The 21,652-nt window shown below is 38.7% G+C and overlaps 1 protein-coding gene across 1 annotated transcript; it reads left to right on the top strand.

The window, feature by feature from the left end:
• The first annotated feature begins 1,068 nt into the window (after nt 1-1,068).
• LOC135071818 (carboxypeptidase A2-like) lies at nt 1,069-20,334 on the top strand. The gene is made up of 9 exons (XM_063965645.1): nt 1,069-1,786; nt 12,368-12,565; nt 12,841-13,100; nt 13,299-13,508; nt 13,952-14,141; nt 14,660-14,810; nt 15,753-15,942; nt 18,648-18,794; nt 19,277-20,334. Exons 1-9 carry the CDS (start codon nt 1,069-1,071, stop codon nt 19,487-19,489), a joined length of 2,277 nt encoding a protein of 758 aa, XP_063821715.1. The 3' UTR covers nt 19,490-20,334.
• Nucleotides 20,335-21,652: the final 1,318 nt, after the last annotated feature.

The raw sequence follows: 21,652 nt of genomic DNA, 5'->3' as shown, positions 1-21,652 counted from the left end.
GATTTGGGGCAGTCGGGATTCATTAGAAAAAAGATGGCTAATAAAATAACACTCAAGGGAAGAGCGGCAATGCCCCTCGAAATCTCGTAGCCAACGTCAAATCATACCTAAAGCTTACTGCCCAGAGCCCAACCCTTAAAGCCGGAATGCAATTGAATTAGTTTTGAAGTGAGTATTATAATAAAACAAAACAATTAACTACTTAGATTTTCCTGCTTTAAAACTCTTTAAAAAAAACTTAAACAAAAAACCTATTGAATCTACAGTGAACAACTTAGGTAGGTAGTTTTCGAAGTAATCTTAACGTGAAGCTTGGTGCTAGCCCCAATGTGCGCTGTACCAAAACTACTAGATCTAGGGGTAGAAAGCTAATCGTCCAAACGAAATCGGGTGTAGACGTAAGTGGTTTACAATGATAATAGTCAAACGAGGCAATGATATGTCTCAACTCTCAAGTGACATGCCGTGCTTGTTATTTTAGCGAGGTGATATTTCTGTGTTCACGCACACGATCGGCGGTCCTCTGCTATTCATTGAGTAGAGAACCGTGCGACTTCACTTGCTCTAATTTCACACTTTATCGTTTGAACCTGATTTATTATAATTAAATAATTATATTGCCATGGGAAAATGCATTTTTTTTACTTATTTTTTTATATACATAATATTATATCTTAATTTCCGTGGGGCCGGCGACGAAACTTAAGAGAGGTGTTCCTTCTTCCGCTCTACCTTCTCCAAATGCAACGTTCACAGTTTATTTCTATAACAAAAGAATTCCAATGTCACACGAATTTTTGCAATTCATGATTTGCAATTTCGACTCTCACGGTTTAAAAATTTAACATTCACACAAGGAAACTGCACTAGGTTAGTAAGTAAATAAAAGAGAGTACGGGTTAGCTAGGTAAGGTGCGGTGGCGGAACGGGCGGGCTGACCTAGTGGCTGCGGGCGCATCGAAAGCGACATCGCGTAATGACAGTGGCAGGGAAGGTGGCCGGGGCACGGGCAGGCGCGCGCCGCGCGGACAGTGCGCGCGCACCTCGCCATGCGCACACGCTCGCCACATGGCGCGTCGCCTGGCGCTGCTCGCGCTGCTGGCGTGCGCGGCCGCCGCGCGCCGCCCGCCGCGACACTCCGCTGACATATCCGACTCCGAACCCCTCGACCCCTTCTCCCTCTGGGACGAGTACGAGGAATCCTTCGAAACCACCACTTCCCCGCGACCCACCACCTCTAAACCTAGTGCCAAAGTTATCATAAGGGGCAAGGGACCCAAAGTGAACGTCACAGTGAAAAGTCCTCATGAGGATGGCAAGAAAAAAATTATCAAAACCACAAACATTAATATAGAGAGTCATACAAACTTTATTGTGACCAGAAGACCGTTAGTAAATAGCAATTCAGTGACGAAAGGTTCTCAGCGACCTGTTCTAAGTATCGGTGGAGATTATTTGTGGCTAGATGCTGAAAATGTGGAGCAAGCGACGAGATCGACCACTAGGAAACCGCAGCCGGTGCGCCGCCCGCCTGCGAGCCGGCCCACGACGCGCCGCCCGCCCTCCAGCCAGCGACCGACGCGCCGCCCGCAGCCGCCGCGGCGTCAGTCGACCACGCGAAAACCGACAACAAGACCTATACGAAAAACAGCAAAACCCACAAAGGCACCTAATAAAAAGACGACTACTTGTTCTCCTAAAAATCCAGGATGGCTCTCTACATTTTTTCAAGAGAATAAATTAAAAAAAACACCGAAAAAACCAGTGAATTCAGGTTGGTTTTTAGGTAGGTGCTTTTTTGCTTTACGGATGTAATAATGATGAGTAATAGGTCTAACTATATAAACTATATTTAACTATGTCTAATAAATAAGATAATAAGTATTCCAAAGTCAAGTAATGATTAGTTGGCAACAAGACGCGAATAGGATTTTCACCCCATCATAAAAACTAACGCGACGACATAAGTAAACCACAAACATAGTGACGTGCTTTTTAATTCGACGTGCTGTTTAAAATATTCTTCCAACATTAATGGTCTTTTCTTATTATAACCTGATTAAATTACATCAGTTGAGATTGAGGTCAAACCCTTGCAATCCCGGTTAAAAAAAAACAAAGAATACTTAGAGTAGGCGCACACCGTTGATTTTTCGTCGGCCGATAGTTTAGTCGGGCAGTTGATCAGTATGGGCATGTATGGGAGTGCGCACACTACGCCGATTCGATTTGGCCGATTCTTCATACAAATTAAAATCGGGCACAAGTATCGGCCAACTAAAAATCAACGGTGTGCGCCTACTCTTACCTACTTAATATCAGTTGTTGAATTCTCTAACTTATTAACTGCACCTGAGACTTTGCCAATGAAAATACTGCTAGTTCAAGACCATTAGACACGACATGAGTACACCATGGCGACAACCATAGTAACTGGAGCACTAATTATGATTATACGTGTTTGGTGAAGACAATATATGTAATTGGCATGCCGCATGTAGGTGCAAAGCTACTAAGCAAAGCTTGTACTATGGGTACCTACTAGACAACGGATATATAAACATACTTACTTAAATACTTTTTTTTTGTAAATACATATATTATTATACGAGTACATAGAAAACACCCAGACCCGACACATAAATTAAAATTCATCATTTCAATTTCTGCCCGGCCGGGAATCGAACCATAGCAGTCCGTTCTAAACATACATATATGACTATGACTATGACTACACCAAACGGACCGACTATTAATGCAATTTTTATTTGTGCAATAAATCAATAATATTGTACTTGTACATACAATAGCAAAGAAGTTGATGTTTGATTAGTAGGTATTTGATTTTTCTATGGCGCATGTTTACAAGTTTTGTTAACTACTCACACATTACAATTAATGCGATACATCCATACGCTGCGGCAGGTTATACAGAAGACTGAGGAGTAGGTATAACTTGCCACTATGCTTGGCGTTCTGGCGGTTTGGAGCTCGATTCTTAAGATTGTTGACAAGTATGTCTACCTTGGGCAAACGATTCAACTAGATAGGTCCAATTTCGTGAAAGAGGTCAATCGTCGAATCCAACTCGGCTGGGCAGCGTTCGGGAAGCTACATAGCATCTTTTCGTCCAAAATACCTCAATGCCTCAAGACGAAAGTCTTTATTAATCAGTGTGTGTTACCAGTGATGACATAGGTACGGCTCCGAAACGTAGCCTCTCATCATAGGCCTCATAAAGAAGCTCAAAGTTGCACAACGTGCTATGGAAAGGGCTATGCTCGGTGTTTCTTTACGAGATCAAATCAGAAATGAGGAGATCCGTAAACGAACTAAAGTCACTGACAGCCCGACGGATTAGCAAGCTGAAGTGGAAATGGGCATGGCACATAGTACGCAGAACTGACGGCCGATGGGGCAGCAAGGTTCTGGAGTGGAGGCCACGTACCGGAAAACACAGTGTGGGACGTCCACCCACAAGGTGGACCGACGACCTGATAAAGGTAGCAGGAAGGCGCTGGATGCAGGCCGCTGCCCGTTACCAACCGTGCGATGTGGAAGTCATTGAAGGAGGCCTATGTTCAGCAGTGGACGTTCTCTCTATGGTTGAAATGATGATGATGAAAGATTGAAAAGCAGCAATTATGGTATATGTATAATAATATGTAACTGTATTGTTATGTTTATTATATGAAACCAGTGATTAAAAATTTGTGAAATAACAAATGGCTAATAATCTTTAAAAAAAATAAGTGAAACTCAACAGAATGTACATATGTAAAGAATTTAATACTTGAGTTTAGCATTGTAATTTTATTTTGATACGAGTAGATTAAAGTAGTATTGGGTCAGGTCAGTGGAAATTGGTATAATTTTCCAGCACTTTCACAGTATATTTCACACACCATTTTTACAACATTAATATTTCGTCCTTAAGTGTCACTCCGCTCAGTGCTCAATCAGGCCTGTTCATCTCCGCGAGTTTACATCGAAAACAAAACACGCACGATGGCCCACCTACAGGATACTATTCGACAAGGCTTCACATACGAGCGAACATTGACTCACGCACGCGTATTCTTGTGTATGATGGAAGAAAATAAAGAAAATGGTGTACTAAATACTGTGCAGTATTTAACTGACTAAATAATAATAAAAACACACAATGTACTTTTTTAAGTTGCCTCAAGACACTGAGAGGTAAATAAGTAGTTAATATTATTCATGATAATTCATTCTAAATCATGTATTTCCTTCGCCATTTTCCGCAGTTTGGCACCTCACGTCACATCATTTTACCGAAGTCAGCCCTATAGCTTCGGTGCAGTGCCGATCACTGACGTTTGTCAACAAAATGGTGCTTGACTCTTAAGACAGGCTAAATTACACCATATTGTTTTAATGACATTGAGCATACATTTTTTTAAATACCTTCGCGAAGTAAAACTTCTGTACGTAGTACTTATTATTATTCTGTGGCTCAATCAAGACTGAGTCAGACCACGGTAATACTATCTATACAGTATTCCAACTCGGCCATATTTTTGAAATAAATGTCAACAGCCCCGCGGTACGTCACGGTATGACAACATGCGATAGGGCTGCTCACCTACAGTACACATTCTAATTACATCTGTCTACTTAGAATTTCTATCTAGTTTTGTGATTGTAATTTTTTTTTTATTTAGACAAACAAAATACTTTGTGAATGGAATAGGATAAAAATTCGTGTTGTTTTGTGATTAGTAGATTTAATTTAAAAAAATATACTAAAATATTTTTTGAAGCTACTAATCATAATGAGTACTTAATGACCTGTTACTTTAATTTCAGGCTGGCGAAGTCGTGGGCCAAAGCTGGTTTTATACAATATAATTTTCATTTCAAATCAAACTGACTGAAAATGACCATTTCTGATAGTTAATGACTAGTTTTTGACAAATTTGATCGTTTAAGACGGTCAGTCAAATTCAATCACCTTAGTCATTTTTGAAGGAATTGTAGCTTTTGTGGTAAATAAAAGAAATATTGAGGAATATAACTTTCTATTCGGTTTAGAGCGCACGCAAATCACAGAGTTCAAAATGGCAGTAACAATAGTGTCAACATGAAAAACTAAACGGATTTCCGTATTGCCAACATACACAATATAAAATGGTTGCGTTCCATTTATTCTAACACCCTCCCCTGGAACGTAACCCTATTTTAGTTACACAATACAAATGCTTATCAGCAGTAGTACCCTTAGTTAAATTATCAGCAATCATGTCTTCACCTTTAACATAACAAAATTTAACATTTAAATTATTAACATGATCCTTCAGAAAATGATAACGAATGTCTATATGCTTAGACCTAGGTAAGTAACAGTCATTCATAGATAACTTGATCGCACTCTGGTTGTCACTGAAGATGATGAGCGGGCTGTGCGGCGGCTGGCCGAGCTCGCCGTGCAGCTGCTGCAGCCACAACGCTTCCTGCGTCGCGGAGGACATCGACATGTACTCGGCCTCGGCTGTCGACAAGGCAACAGTCTGCTGTTTATGTGACCGCCAAGAGATGGCGCCACCCTGTAACATAAAAATGTAACCTGTGCACGATTTTCGGTCGCACACATCTCCTGCCCAATCTGCATCACAATATCCTGTGATTTTCTCATTACCATCTTTGGTGTAAATCAATTTCAAATCTTTTGTGCCCTGTAGATATCGAAATATTCTCTTCACTGCAGTCCAATGCGTAACCTTGGGATTGTTGTTGAATCTGCTCAGTGTGTTAACTGCAAATGATATATCAGGCCGGGTAACCTGAGCCAGATAAAGCAATGAACCAATAGCTTGTTGATATGGACAGTTTAACAATGCTTCTTGTTCTTCATTTTCATTAAATTTCATACCAACTTCAATAGGGGTTTTCACAGGTTTGCAGTCCGACATTCTGAATCTTGCTAACATTTCTTTAATATATTTCTTCTGATCTAATACAACATCACTTCCACACCTAGTGATGTGCATGCCCAAGCACTGGCTAGCTGGGCCTAGATCTTTCATTTCCAAGTGTTCTTCTAATTTTTCCTTAAATAACATCTTTGTAGACTCTTGAGCAGTAAATAAAATTAGATCATCAACCCAGACAGCTATAAATGTGTTCTGTTTTATATTGAAATAAACACATGGATCTGTTTTCGATTGTTGCATTCCCAACTCATGTAGGACTTTGTTAAGTTTGACATTCCAAAGCCTACTGGCCTGTTTTAGCCCATATATCGATTTATGTAGAATGCATACCTGAGATCCCTGTTTATACTGTTCTGGTTGCTCCATATAGATAGTTTTATCTATCTCTCCTTGCAAAAAGGCTGATACAGCATCCATTTGATCTATTTCCAGATTATATTTAGCTGCCAATGCAAATAAGTAGCGAATAGTGGTGTACCTGACAACTGGTGAGTATGTTTCTTCATAGTCTAATCCATTTCTCTGAGCATAGCCTTTTATTACAAGCCTAGCCTTGTAACTGGTGATATTTCCACTCTGGTCAGTTTTCGTTTTGAATACCCACTTATAGGGTAGAGCCTTTTTTCCCGGTGGAAGGTCTGTCAAACTCCAGGTTTCATTTTTCATTAAAGAATTGTATTCTTTATCCATCGCCTTCTTCCATTCTGTGGCTTGAGGTGATGACAGAGCCTCTTCTACAGTCTGTGGATCAGATGAGTCAGTGTACAAACACAAATAACTATTTTTGTCACTCTCTTCATTCCTTTGCCTCTGAGACCGCAATGATCTTACTGTGATGTTGCTGTTAACATCCTGCTGCCGTCTCACTGAACACGGTGGATGATAAGTTTCATCAGAATCTCCAACATCAGTTTCATACTCACTTGAGTCTTCATGGACATCCGAGTCATTGGGCTCCGGAGTGAGTATTTCGGGATCAGAACTGTCTTTGCTGCTCTCACTTTCCACTGTATCACAATCAACAGGGAGATTTGCATGTGTATTCAAAGTTTCTATAAAAGTGACATCTCTACTTTTTACTATTTTCTTTGTTTCAGGGTCAAACAATCGGTAACCCTTCGAGTTTTCACAATAGCCAACTAGTATCATCCTTGATGATTTCTTGTCCCACTTTTGGCGTTTTTCTTTTGGAACATAGACCATAGCAACAGAGCCAAATATCTTCATGTGTGACAAGTTGGGTTTCCGTCCTTTCCAAATTTCAAAAGGAGTTTTACCTTTTAGTGCCTTTGTTGGTGACCGGTTGACAACATATGCTGCAGTTGCCACAGCTTCAGCCCACAAGTTCTTTTCCAAACCAGCATAAAATAGCATGCACCTCGCTCGCTCAACCAAGGTTCGGTTCATCCGTTCAGCGAGGCCGTTGTGCTGAGGCGTGTAGGGAGTGGACGTCTGGTGAACAATACCATGATTAGGCAAAAACTTCTCAAAATTATGATTACAATATTCTTTGCCATTATCTGTGCGTATAATTTTGATTTTGTGGTCCAATTCATTCTCTACCTTTGACTTGAAATCCTTAAAGGTGTCCAGAACATTCATTTTATCTTTGAGGAAGTACAAATGGACCTTTCGGGTAAAGTCATCGATGAAAGTGATAAAGTATTTCATACCTCCATATGATATGTTCTCCATCGGGCCGCACAAATCAGAATGTATTAGTTCCAGTGGTCTTGTTGCTCTGGAACCAACATTTTTGAACGGCAGTCTGGCTTGTTTCCCTTCCAGACAGTGGGTACAGGTGACATTACTTACATTCTGAGTCAGAGTCACACCCTCAGCACAACCAGGCAGCTTCTTCACATCTGTAACATTCAGATGGCCCATACGTAAATGCCATAAGTAAACATTATTACAGTTTATGTCACTAGATGATAAGTGAGCCATTTCTCTGCTAGTGTCCATGATATACAAGTTGTTATTTAATGTTGCAGTACATATGATGTCTCCTTTGATGTTTCTAATAAAACATCCTCTGTTATCAAATGTAACATTAAATCCTCCTTTCACTATAGTGCTAACTGAGAGAAGATTAGCAGCTAGTCCAGGAACAAATAAAACATTTTTTACCTGAATTTTATGTTCCTTATTTACTTGAATATCTACACAACCAACTCCCTTGACAGCCAATGGTTCCCTGTTGGCAACTGTAATGTGTTTCACTGACGGCTCGGTGACATTGTACATCCAGTCTTCTCTACTTGTCATGTGCATGGATGCACCGGAGTCAATCAACCATTTATCACTGTTGTCACCAATGGTAGCTGAAAAAGCTGCAACAAAACTAGAAGTTTCTCCTTTACTACTTGTAGTTGATGGTTTCTTTGGCTGCTTACAAAACTTTGCAAAATGTCCTTGTTTGTTGCAATTAAAACATCTCGGTCCTTTTGATTTAGGTGGCTGCTCTTTGCTCTTCGTTTTCTTGGAGTTTGTATAGAATGCAGTAGATGTTGATATTTTTATTTCCTGAATAAGTTTGGATTTCACCGTGTCAGCACTAATTACTATACCAGAACTCTCCAGCCCCATGATCATGGGCTTATATTCATCAGGCAGTCCAGCCAACATTAGGGTTCCGAGCCACTCATCGTTCACATCAAATCCTATGTTCCGCAGTTTGTGCGCTGTGGTCATTATCTTACTGACATAGGCTTCAACACTGTTACTCGATTCTAAAGTGGTGTTTATCAAGTCTTTAAGCAAACCAACTCTTCTTGTAAGGCCATTGTCATCAAAAGCTCTCTGTAAGCTATCCCACACCTGTTTTGCCGTTGAGCATTCCTGAACATGGACATAATTCTGGGGATCCAGTAGCAAAATTAGCTTGGCCTTCGCCTTGACATCCTTGGCAGCATCAACAGGTTTGTTATCAGGCGGTTCCACACAGCACCACAAATCCTCGTGCTCTAAATATGTTTTCATGCTGAATTTCCAGGTGGCAAAGTTCTCTCGCCCGATCAGCTTTTCGAGACTGAACATATTTGCACTCATCCTGACGCGTTTTCACCAGATTAAGCAAGCAAGCAAGCGTTTTTCTGCAAACACGTTGTTGTACATAACCTCAATTCGGACTTCAATTGGAATTTCACCGACTGATTGAAGATTTTCTGATTTCTTCCAGATTTACCACAACTACGCTCTGCTACCATGAAGGAATTGTAGCTTTTGTGGTAAATAAAAGAAATATTGAGGAATATAACTTTCTATTCGGTTTAGAGCGCACGCAAATCACAGAGTTCAAAATGGCAGTAACAATAGTGTCAACATGAAAAACTAAACGGATTTCCGTATTGCCAACATACACAATATAAAATGGTTGCGTTCCATTTATTCTAACAATTTTCAACACTAGGCCATCGACGTCCGTTCGGCACATTCGCGACACCCCTAACTTTTGGATCTCGACCACGTCCCGTGATTTGAAATTCGAAGGAAAACTCGCGTTTCGTCGGTTTATATGAAGTTACAATACTGTATGATATTATTACCGTGGTCAGACTGACTAATAGCCCTGCTATCGAATGCCACGCTCAATCACCCCCACAACAACTCGTAACGGAAATCAATTGAAAACTAAAAAAAATTGTATAATTATAATAAAATATTTCTAAAATAAGTATAAGTATTATATTTTACCATTAAAATCGACAATAAATATTAATAAAATTACCGGTAGTTATTGAAATCATAATTGTTGCAAACCAACTTTTTTTTTTTTATGCTAGACAAGGCAGGTATTTGACCGCAATCACACCTGGTGTTAAGTGAGATGCAGTCTAGGATGGTACATATCTGCCCTGTAAGTGCCTATTCACTCTCGCCTTGAAAACGCCCGGATTATAGTGTTCAGGAAATACAGCAGCAGGCAGCGAATTCCAGTCCCTAGCTGTTCGCATTATAAAGGAGTCGTCGAAACGCTTAGTGCGAGCTGGTGGAATGTCGACAATGTAGGGATGGTACGCTAGCCTGCGTCTGGTTCCCCGGTGATGGAGGGGCTGGTGGAATTAAGTTGTATAATTCCTTCGCACATTCTCCGAAGTGTAGCCTGTAGAAAACCGTTAGAGAAGCAACTTTACGGCGGTGGTCAAGTTCCTGGAGCGACGCTTCAACAAGGGTCGGGCTGTCGATTAGTCTCCTGGCACGCCTTTCCACCGAATCCAAAGCAGCCAAATATTTCTTGGCAGAGCCGTCCCAGAGGTGGCAGCAGTATTCCATTCCAAGCACTTCATTGTTACAATCAATTTAAAATTACTAAAATAACAACAGTTATTGTATTCATATAAATATGACCTAACAGTAGATAGAAAAGCCGGAAACATACTGGTAGAGTAAGAGTATTAATATTTTATGTAATAGAACGTAATTACGTTCTATTGCATAAAATCATACTCTACATTATGGGAATGGGGACAGTTTTCTATTAACCGACACTCATTAGACACAATAGCTGATTTAAAGGCGGGAAATTTATGCCTCGACACCGCAATATGACTTGTCTTTACCCATTGATATGACTCATATTAACGTCGTGCTCTCTACCACTTTATTAGGTTCATAAACCTAGAGACTCTACCACAAATCTGTACATAGAATGCACGGTTAATAAGTTTATTGTCACACATTAAACCTCAGTTATATTTTAACAGGTTTTGTTCAATGTATGTGTGTCAGTCACAACGCAGTGTAGAACTTCTAAATTTTGAATTTATGATAGAGATTATATGGAAATTAATATTTCTAAAATGATTCTATATTGATATATAAATTAACCTCTAATTTATACGAGACCATGTATTTTATTAATTTGAAAAGATGATGTTACGAGAAACTTTTTAAAAGCGTGACTGTAAAAAATAATGACTAACGTTCTTGTAGAAAATTTGAATCTGTGGCTAACCACAACCTAGGTAGACATACAAACTTTTGTTTGTACGAGTCAGAACTTTAGATTAAAAAATAGTTACGTGCCTTTAGCGCGAACTCGACATCTAGACGAACGAGCTTTATACTAAGTGTGTGTATTTATATTTATTTATTTATATGTCCAGTCTTTCGTCATCGTAGTGCGCACTAAAGCCTGGTCCGTGAGCACGTAGAATCCCGTCCAATGCTCACGGACCAGGCTTTAGCTAAAATAATGTTTTGTATGTCTAATATGTCAAAGTCAAAGGTCGATATGCAGTCTCTTCGCGGAATGACTGGTCTATCCTAGGTTTGACCAAGGCCTTCAGGCAAACCCCGAAGTAAATTCTTATTTCGGCCTTTGACTAAGTCAAACCTAGAAGTGCCTAAACGGTTCAGTCAAACGTCGAAACTAAAATAATCTGTTTCGGGCTTTGCCTAGTCAATCCTAGAAACGACTGACAGACTCGGTCAAAAGTAGACGGCAAATAGAAAACCAGCCATGTGTGAGTCGGATTCGCTCACGAAGGGTTCCGTGCGACTCTTTTGTTATATAAGAGCCCCCTTAAATATTTATTTTATTTTAATTTTAGGATTTATTTTGGTTAAAATGCAACTTAAATTATGTGAATATTTCAAGGGTTCACCTGTTTACGTTTTAATTAATATCAAGTAAAAAACTGCAACAAGTCACGTTTGCTGTATGGGAGCCCCCCTTAAAAGCCTTAAATATTTAAGTATTTTATTAAATTATTTATTTTTTAAGTGAATGATTCATGAGATACGAGCCTGGTGACATACAACATTTAGCGAAGTCATAATAATAGGGTCTAAACTCTTTATCCTTTAAGGTAACAGAACCCTAAAAATTAGTAATTAATCAAGATCGATCTAGAAACACTGACAACCAACCTCAGTACTGTATAAGTTTAGTTACTCGTACCTTCACCTAAAGAGATAGCTGCGCGTGCGCGTGAAAACCGACCATCGTAACGCCTATGCAATAAGTTCGAGATCAGAATTAAGTATAGTTTAGTTTAAAGTCTTAATTGAGGTTTGACTAGTCAAACCCCGATTTCATTAAATTGAGTTTCGTCCTTTGCCTGACCAAATTAGTTACTCCTAGGTTTGACTAACATTATTTAGTCAAAGGCCGAAATGTTTGGGCTTTGACTAAGACTTCTAGTCAGACCTGAGGATTGACTAGTCAAACCTAGGAGTGCCGGAACTTCGAGGTTTGACTATAACATATATTTCTTAAAGTTGTGAATGCTTACCTATACTAAAACGTTTATTTTATTTGTATAGAGAACAATAGTGTCTGGACAAACCTCAAGAGGATTTAAGACACTATTTAAATTAAAGATGTAACGGCTAAATACTTATATGTAATAATAAATAAAATAAATAAAAGTACGGCATGTAACTTAGCACGAAACGTTTTACAGGATTTTTCTCCCGGATTTATAACTGGATATCAAAAAGCAACTGGTTCGGTGCAGGCGGGTGGTTCGAGGACACGGAGCCGAAGGTGACCACCTCGACCACCACCACCACAGTGGCTCCTCTGACGGCGGCGACGAGCAACTGGTTTCAAAGTCTACTCGATTCAGAGGAGAGCGATGGTATCATAACCAGTGGAATAAGTAAGTATTTCATTTTGAAAAACGTATAACTTAAATTTTTTAAATTGTATTTCTGTGAGTTTACATTTCCATATTACTTACTTACATTTATGAATTCCATATATTATACACTAATTGGAAAGTAGAATGTATGAACTTATGTTGAACTTTACGTTTTCTGAAATCACGTTAAGTAAATGACTGTTTCATGACCAAGTCATTATTTTAACTTATAATGTAGCTTAATAAAAGATGTAAATTTGAAACACTGCTTTGAGGTCACAAAATATTTTCAGCAAAGAAAACAAACAAAAAGTCCCTAAAGAAGAACTATAAAGGGTACCAGTTGCTGAGAACATATCCTGACCTGCAGTGGAAAGTCAATGAACTGTTGGACCTACAAGAAGAGGCTCAAGGCTCAGGGTTGATGTGGTGGACCTCGCCATCACTCAATGGTTCCACAGACCTGCTAGTCCCCCCAGATTTGCTAAGTGATGTTAAAGACCACTTGAAAAGTTCTAAAATTGATTTTGATGTTGTCATATGGGACTTACAGGTAAGAAAGTAAACGTATAACATTAGGTACTAACACTTTCACAGAGTAAATGAAGATATGAGCAATGTGCCTTCTATAGAATTTATTTGATAAGATGCGCGGGAATCTGCTTGAATCGCCTATAACTTATTCTCAATGAGCTACTGTTTTGTTTGAGAAAGTGTCCTGATTCTATTTACAATATATTGTTACTTATAGAAAGCCATAACGTATGAGAACCCACGGTTGTCAAAGAAGCAAAGATTGGAATTAGAGCAACTGCGTGGCCACCCGATGACCTGGAGGAGGTACCACCGTTACGCAGACATTCTTCGCTATTTGGAATATCTGCAACATTCCCATGCCGATTTAGTCGAATTAGTACCTTTGGGTCGATCTTCAGAAGGTCTACCATTAGTGGCTGTAAAGGTAATTAAAATATAATCAAAGATAATTTATCATAATGTATTCTAAATAAATAAATAAATAAATAAATATCCTTGGACATTTCACACTGCGCTGCTAGTCCCAAACTAAGCAAAGCTTGTACTATGGGTACTAGACAACGGATATAAACATACCTACTTAAATACATTTTTTTTTGTAAATACATACATATTATACATAGTAAACACCCAGACCCGTCACAGAAACTAAAATTCATCATTTCAATTTCTGACCGACCGGGAATCGAACCCGGGACTTCTCGGCATAGTATTCCGTTCTGAACCACTACCAAACGGCCGATTCTTTAAGAGATACAATTAATTAAGTAGGCAACGATTACAATAATTAATATTGACTTTCTTCTTTCCGTTTTCCTCATCAAGCTTACGGACGGCGAAATAATTAAAATGTTTTTTATTTTTAAGATATCGTTACCTAGTAATGACAGCTATACTAAAGACTCCAACAACAAAGATTACAAGAAGAAATGGAAGCTGCGTTCGCGCATGAAGCCTGCGGTGTGGCTGGATGGCGGGACGCATGCGCGAGAGTGGATTGCTCCCGCTGTCGCCACCTGGATTTTACATGCACTCATCGAGGGTGAAAAGGGTTTAGGTGGGTAGTTTTACAATTTACAGCTTTTGGTCTAATACTAATATTTTCTAGAGCTAATCTCAGAAACTTAATGGTCCGGTTTGAAAAAATATTTTTCTGTTGGATTGGACAACCAATAGGAGCAGATTTTATCAATGAAAAATGTTGGGAAAACGGGAAAAATTATTCATACGGATTTCACGCTTACAAAGTTCCGGGCATAGCTAGTAATATTTAATCATAAAAACAGAATCTAACTATAGCGATCAGTTGATACCTCGTCCATTTCACCAGCAGCGTTAGGTATCAATATCATATCTTACTCAGCCTCTCTAAAACCTTCTATAGCTCATGATAGCTATTATACATGAGTGTTTTACGAAATCGAACATCAGGGAAGAACTAAAAATATCTAAGGATAAGGGAAGAATATCATTACTGGTATAATTGTCCGTGGATTTTATCATTGTCACCTAACATCAACAATAAAATACAGCCCTACTATAAGGCTTGTTTGAAGAAAACCCAACATTCCGCAGGGGCCGAGTACGAGGTTCTGAAGCAGGCAGACTTCTACATCATGCCTGTGTTGAACCCAGACGGCTATGAGCATACGCACACACACGACCGCTTATGGAGGAAGACGCGTTCGCGACTGCCCGATCACTCCGACGACTACTATGTAGGCTGGTGAGTGAGCCACTATACCACGGTAACCTTTTGCAGTTTTCTTAATTTTTTACCCCTAAACAACGAAGAAGCTTATTAAACTAATTGCCTGTGCTTTTGACTGTTTGTGTGTAAGAGCTGATTAGGTACTACTATAAAGATGTAAACTAACACCATCTATAACCATGAACTTAGTGTGCATGTTGTATGAACCAACCTCCGTGAATGCATAAGGATCGGTACACTGCGGTCGATTCAAAGCACTACTAGTAAGTGATACAGTAGATAATTAAATACTTGTAACTGGAAGAGAAAACTAGACTCGCAGTCAATACCTCCGTTGCACGCGACAACGTAAGAGGATGTTAGGCTTGAGAACTGAGCCAGCGTATCACGGAAAAACCAACCATTTTTAGATTTCTCCCGAAGTCTTCGAATATCTCAAGCCTGTATTTGCCATTTCCTGACCTCATATCAAACAAAAACCTAAACCACTCAAAGTTATTGTGACCCTGAAGGTCAAGTAAAAGCGTTCACATGTTTAACTGTCCTCGGTAAACTAGTTTCACTGTTATCTTCTTATTTGACCAAAGTATACAATACACGTGTTTCCTGTGAAAGTGCAAACAAGGTTTATACAGTTAATTTAAATTATAAAACATTTTACACCAAATTGGTGTCAAATTCCATCAATTAAAATGTAATTAAGGATCTATTACTTACTAATGAAACTAAATGCTTAGAAAGGTTGATTATGATTGATATCAATTACTAAGTAAGTACAAAATGACGTGGCGTGCTTCGCTTACAGACAAAATTCTATGTGAGACTTTATGAAATATTTGTAGCATTTGCATAACCTACCATTTGGCCGCAGAGGGTAATTTTCCCAATATGTTTCACATTTTCTTTAACTTAGGTGTATTTTCTAATTATATGTATGTTTTGTCTATAAATTACCAGGTTTCCATGGAACTGGGGCCGCACAGAGTGCGTGGGTGTGGACGCTGACCGCAACTGGGACTACCACTGGGGCGAGAAGGATGCCTCGCGGGACCCCTGTGCGGATAACTACGCTGGCCCACACCCCTTCAGCGAGCCTGAAACGCGCGCCGTGTCCGAGTTCCTGGCGGAACACAGAGACCTTATAAAGGTAGGGGCTGAAGGTAGAACTTTCAACATCAAAATCAAAATCAAAATCAAAAATATTTTATTCAATTTTGACCACTGGTGGCACTTATGAACACATCTACCTTAATCTTACGTTACATATTATAATATTTGGAATCTGCAAATAATTCCCAAATTGAAAGGATCTTAACAAGTCAGTAAGTTTTTCTTCACATAAGCCTCTCTGAATACATAAATACCTCGGTAAATGGCGTGAGGTTGATAGAGAATGAGGATAAGGACATTGTTGATGATACATAAGAGGGTATATTTATTTATACACATACTCGTACCTACCTTATATGTAAAAGATAACGATAATATCGAGTATTGGATTTATTTCATTTAATTCAATTATTCATTTGGTTTGGGGGAAAATCTCAAATGGGAAAAATTATAAGTTTATCTTGAAATTTTCTCTTCATCAACTTGAAACAAGTTTCCCTGTAGGCTAAATAATTTGTAACGATAATGCCTGCTCAGAATATAGGCTGGCACAGTTTCCTTTTCTAGAAAATAATAATTACATCTCTATAGCTTGCAGAACCAGTTTTCTTTGCAGGAAATGATTACAATACTTACTGCCATTTGAAAGTGGGGAGCGTACTAGTCTTTTTAACTGCTAAACAGTTATTAACGTAAATTAAGCAATGGATTCAACAGCCTCTTGTTCCCACCTTTTCACTGCATTGTCTTTCCAGATCGTAACCACACATAGCAAAAAGTGTTTTGGAACATGTAAAAAAAATTCATAAGTATTCATTTTTTCTCGAAGTCCTTTGTACGAGGAAAAATAAGTCAGCAACCCAGGGGATCCAGGCGTAATTTTATAACATTACTAAAGGTGACCCAAGCACACGAGGCGGGTGGTTGTCCTTCCTTAACATTGACACTGATTTTAAATAAGTATGAAGTACCTTATACGATTTAGAATTCGCATACCTATCGTATCGTATATGCAGTTTAAGTGAATTCGTTGGCTTGTAGTCTAAGTCGTAAACTTTTTGAGAACTTTCTGATGTGCGCTGAATTAGAATTTATCGCAATCTTCAACCACAGCCATACGGGTGCATGTTTCTTTTAGTACCTACTAGCCCGCGGCTTCGCCCGCGTCCCTGTTTCAAAAACCGGGATAAAAACTATCCTATGTCCTTTTCCGGGACTCAAACTATCTCTGTGCCAAATTTCATCAAAATCGGTTCAGTGGTTCAGGCGTGAAAGCGAGACAGACAGACAGACAGACAGACAGACAGAGTTACTTTCGCATTTATAATATTAGTATAGATTAGTGCTACTTACATAATGTGGGGTTCACTAAGTTTAACTTGTGGTTTAACCTTCTAGGTTGTTCGAGATGCACGCACGTGAGATTGCATTAATTGGTGGTTTATTGTGCCCAGTGTATTGTGATAATAAACTACAAATAATTATAAACACAAAAGAAGAGTAACATATTTTATAACTATCCTTAATTTATTAAACTTATTTACAATACGCCCTCTGCGCGGTTTACCAAAACGAAGTAGAGTTTTTGTTAAAGTTTTTATCGAAGTCAGAATTAAAAGCATTATAAATAAGAAGACCTTCATGTTTTCTGCCAGTCAGCAAACAAGTATGTCGCGGGTCAGGTCAGCGTTGTTAAAAATAGACATACTTATCTACAACAGACTAACAAAAGTTCAACTCTTTAAAATAACAAAAAATCAATTTTATTGTGTCTGGTCCCCGTAACAAAAGGATCTACTTTAATGCGACTTTCTTTCTTTCTTCCAATGACATGACGAGCTTGTATTTCATGGTGTTATTATCTGCATTGCTATTTTGTATTGTACCATAGTAGAATTTATTAATTTAGGTGTTAGACAAGGAATAAAGTCCCATTGTCTCAAAGTCAAAGCCACAGTCAAAGCTTTAATTAGCGACATGCTTTTAGCGGCATTAGTGTCATCAAGTAGATACACTAGACCAGCGCTACAATAGATAGAAATCAGAAGTAGTTTCTATTTTGTTGCCTTCAAGTATAGCAATTTATCATTCTCGCAAACCCGTAAAGGTAGACCGCACGACGATCGTAGATCGTCAAACGCGGGAAATTGTGACGGAATACGGTGTTTGCCTACATAGTCACTTTCAAAACATTTTCTACTACACTTTCAACGTGAGCACCTATGATTCATAATTTTAAATTGCACTTTATTATCAGCAAAGCAGAAAAAAATATTTTTATTAGACGTGTAAAGTAACAGCTTTTTATTATTTTAATGGAAGTGATCAGTTACATCCTAGCTACACAATCTTAGGCTGATTTGCACCATCTAATTTTGACCGTAACTGTAACGTTAACCGGTGTTTTTTGTATGGAATTTGACAGATTTTTTTACACTTGTCAAAGTTAAAGTAAGATGGTTTACAGTCTAAAGAGACGCAGCGCAAAATCAAATTGGTAAAAAACATTAGGTTAAAAGGGCTTCATGACCATTCGATTTAAAAGTTCTAGACTGGTGTAGATTGGAACCTTTATCCAACAACGGAATAGAATTCAAAATACCTAAAAGATCCCGAGATCACTTTCGTGGTTAGCGGATGTAATGAGATGTTGTTGTCAATAAATTAAAACTGACCTATCCAGACTACATAGGTTTACTTGCAGAAATCTTCATACATACACGTCGATAACTCTTCTTTCAGGTATTCATTACTCTGCATGCGTACTCTCAGTCCTGGCTGGTGCCGAGCACGCACGCGCACGCGCCATTCGCCGACGACGGAGTCCTCATGGAGATGGGCAAGCTGGCCACCATCGCACTGGCAGACCTGTACGGCACTAAATACCAGGTTAGGGTCTAAAAATAACTAACTACACTATTTCTCTCCAAATGGAAAGTAGAAAGTACGCAATGCCTGCGTCTAAGAACCAATCAATGCGAATATAAATACATCATTCAACAATCATAACTGCCTATTTACGCGTTCATGGAACATTTTCCCATTAATATTTTACATTACCTACCTACCTAAGTGCGCCTGTATAGGTGTAACCTAAAATTGAATTCAGATTAAAGCCGAGAGTGGTTGTGACTAATTAGCTATTTAATTATTTACTCGGAATTTATAATTCTATCCGCGCTCCAAATATCCAAACAAATCCATTAGGCCATTGATGCGTGATTGAGTAACAAACACATACTTTCACATCCCTATCAAATGTGATTTGTACAATGAACATGCTAAAACTCGTCTAAGTAATTTGCCGCCGCAGCTCGCAGCTGAAACTTTTGTTTTCCATGAAATACTTACTCGTTTATTTTTTATTTCAGATTGGTACAGCTTCTGAAATACGGCAACCTGCTTCCGGAATGGCGCATGATTGGGCAAAAGCACGTGCTGGAATCAAGTTTTCCTATCACGTCGATCTCAGAGACTCGTATGGGCCTTACGGATTTTTGCTGCCGGGAGCTCAAATAGTGTCAACTGCCCGTGAAACCTGGCAGGCGGTTAAAGCTATCGTAGATAATTTATCTCCGTCGTAAATAAAATAAAGCAAAACGAGAAAGTATAATTTTGTAGGCTCAGAATTACTTACCTCTCTTGGCTAACACACATGGACTACGAAAAAAAGGAGGTTTTAAAATACGTATTAATCTTTACGTTAAGAGAAAGAACTAATTTAATAATCTCAAACCTAATAAGAAAAAAATCCTAGAGACGAATTAACTTGATAAGAAAACAAAAGATTTTTATCATTTGAATTTGATTTAATAAAAATAGAAAACAATTCGACCTAATACGACGTAGACCTACTTACCTTCGTTAGTACTACGGCAACTACGACTACCTTCATTATTTTATTATGCACTAACTCTTGCGAGTTTATGACAGCTTAGGCATAGCTAATTTATTACGAGAATAACTATATCCAATTAGTTGAGAAACAAACAACGGATTTGGAGTCGTGGTGGTTATAACGGTGAAACTAGGTAAATTACATGAATAGGCTGTAGAGAAAATGAAGCAGTCAGCAGTTAATTGCTATGGAAAACTTAGCTAATAAATGTTTGTGATTGTTGGGAACAATCATAGTGAGACCTTCTTAGTTTATTTATTAATGGAATGGACACAGGACCTACAACCCATTCGAGTTAACTGCGCATCTCGCAGCCGTGACGTCACTTCGAAGTTCTGGTATGGGACGAACGTGGGGAGGTGTTCGGGTGAGTTCGAGGGAGAGTCGCATTCCAGCGAGGTGCGCAGTTAACTCGACCGGTTGTACATTACTATACATACTTATATACTTCACAAACAACATTTGGTTATGTAGAAGTCACATTAATTACTTGATTTTTGTAATAAATAAAATAAATAAATTAAAAGTGTTTGACTTTGTATTCTATTTGTAGTCTATAGTTTACCCACTTAAAATGTCGGCGAGGTTGTGCGCTGTGCGATATTATGTACTACATAATAAAATATTAATGAAACGAAGATATCTTAATCCACCTACTTTTACGGGTAGGCCTCCTTGCAGTGGCAGATTTATAGATTTGCCGCCCGTAGGTTGGATCTTGTTTGACTGGCCTGGCGAACATTGATATATTCGTATCCGAAATAACGTACCTACTTTGTGTATGTAAAAAATAATTATGAACTAAATCTGCCGCCCCATATAATTTGCCGCCTTAGGCTTCAGCCCAGCCTGCTGGTAAATCCGTCACCGCCTCCTTGTGTGTGTAGCAATCCTCTGAATTTTACTACCCCCAATTTCTTCTTCTTCTTCTTTTTTGATGATGTTGGCAATACACGTCGAGGTCGACTTGATTTGTGCCATTTTCAAGTATACAGGGTGTTAGGTAAATGGGTATACAGGGTGGAATTTTGTAATGCCACCTGATTTTCTCTGGGGATATCTGAAGTCCACTACTGATAAACTACGGAATTCAATGCCAACAATCGTTGCGTTATTGCCGATGTATGGCCCCAGTTGCTCGAAAAAGAAATTGAAAATTGGACATCTCGATTACGCTAACTATATTTGAGCCAACCGTCGCGCCCTTTGTTCCGAAATAATTTTGAAGCATAAATGGCATAAGAACATCTTTAAAACAAAACCAATACCATGTCAATCTAACATATTTTTACATACTTTATTTCATTTTAAAGTTCTATACCTCTAAAAAAACACCCTATACTTAACCCTAACTATCGATGCAATAAAAATACAGGATGTAATTTTTAACAGATTTTAGTTCATTCGATTTCCGGGTGTGGCAAGCACATTTTTGGAAATCTTTGAATGCAATTCTATTTCTTTTCAAAAATAAAGGAATGTTTTCTTTGAGATTTTTTTTCTATCTACAATATTAAGAGTACTTTCCCTCTAGGTGGCATTACAAAATTCCACCCTGTATAAGTGATACGAGTTACAAAATGAGATCAAGTAAATCAAGTAATGATATGATATGAAGGCATATGCATATGAAGGATGATAGATGATACCCCTTCCCACCACCCTTTGGGTCTCACTAAAGTTGTGGTGCTTTACTGAGACCTCCTATGGACAACTTGAGAGAACCAGAAGAATCACGATGCACTGCTCTGCTTCACTTTCCCACACTCATGCACGTTCACGAACACTCAATGGTTAATAATCCACCATTATTACGCATTATAGTCGCCCAAACACGAATTTGAGGAAA

The sequence above is a fragment of the Ostrinia nubilalis genome, chromosome 5 (genome assembly GCF_963855985.1).
Source record: "Ostrinia nubilalis chromosome 5, ilOstNubi1.1, whole genome shotgun sequence".
In the NCBI taxonomy this organism is placed as follows: domain Eukaryota; kingdom Metazoa; phylum Arthropoda; class Insecta; order Lepidoptera; family Crambidae; genus Ostrinia; species Ostrinia nubilalis.
The sequence above is the reverse complement of the archived record's forward strand: the minus strand, read 5'-3'. Positions and strand labels throughout refer to the sequence as shown.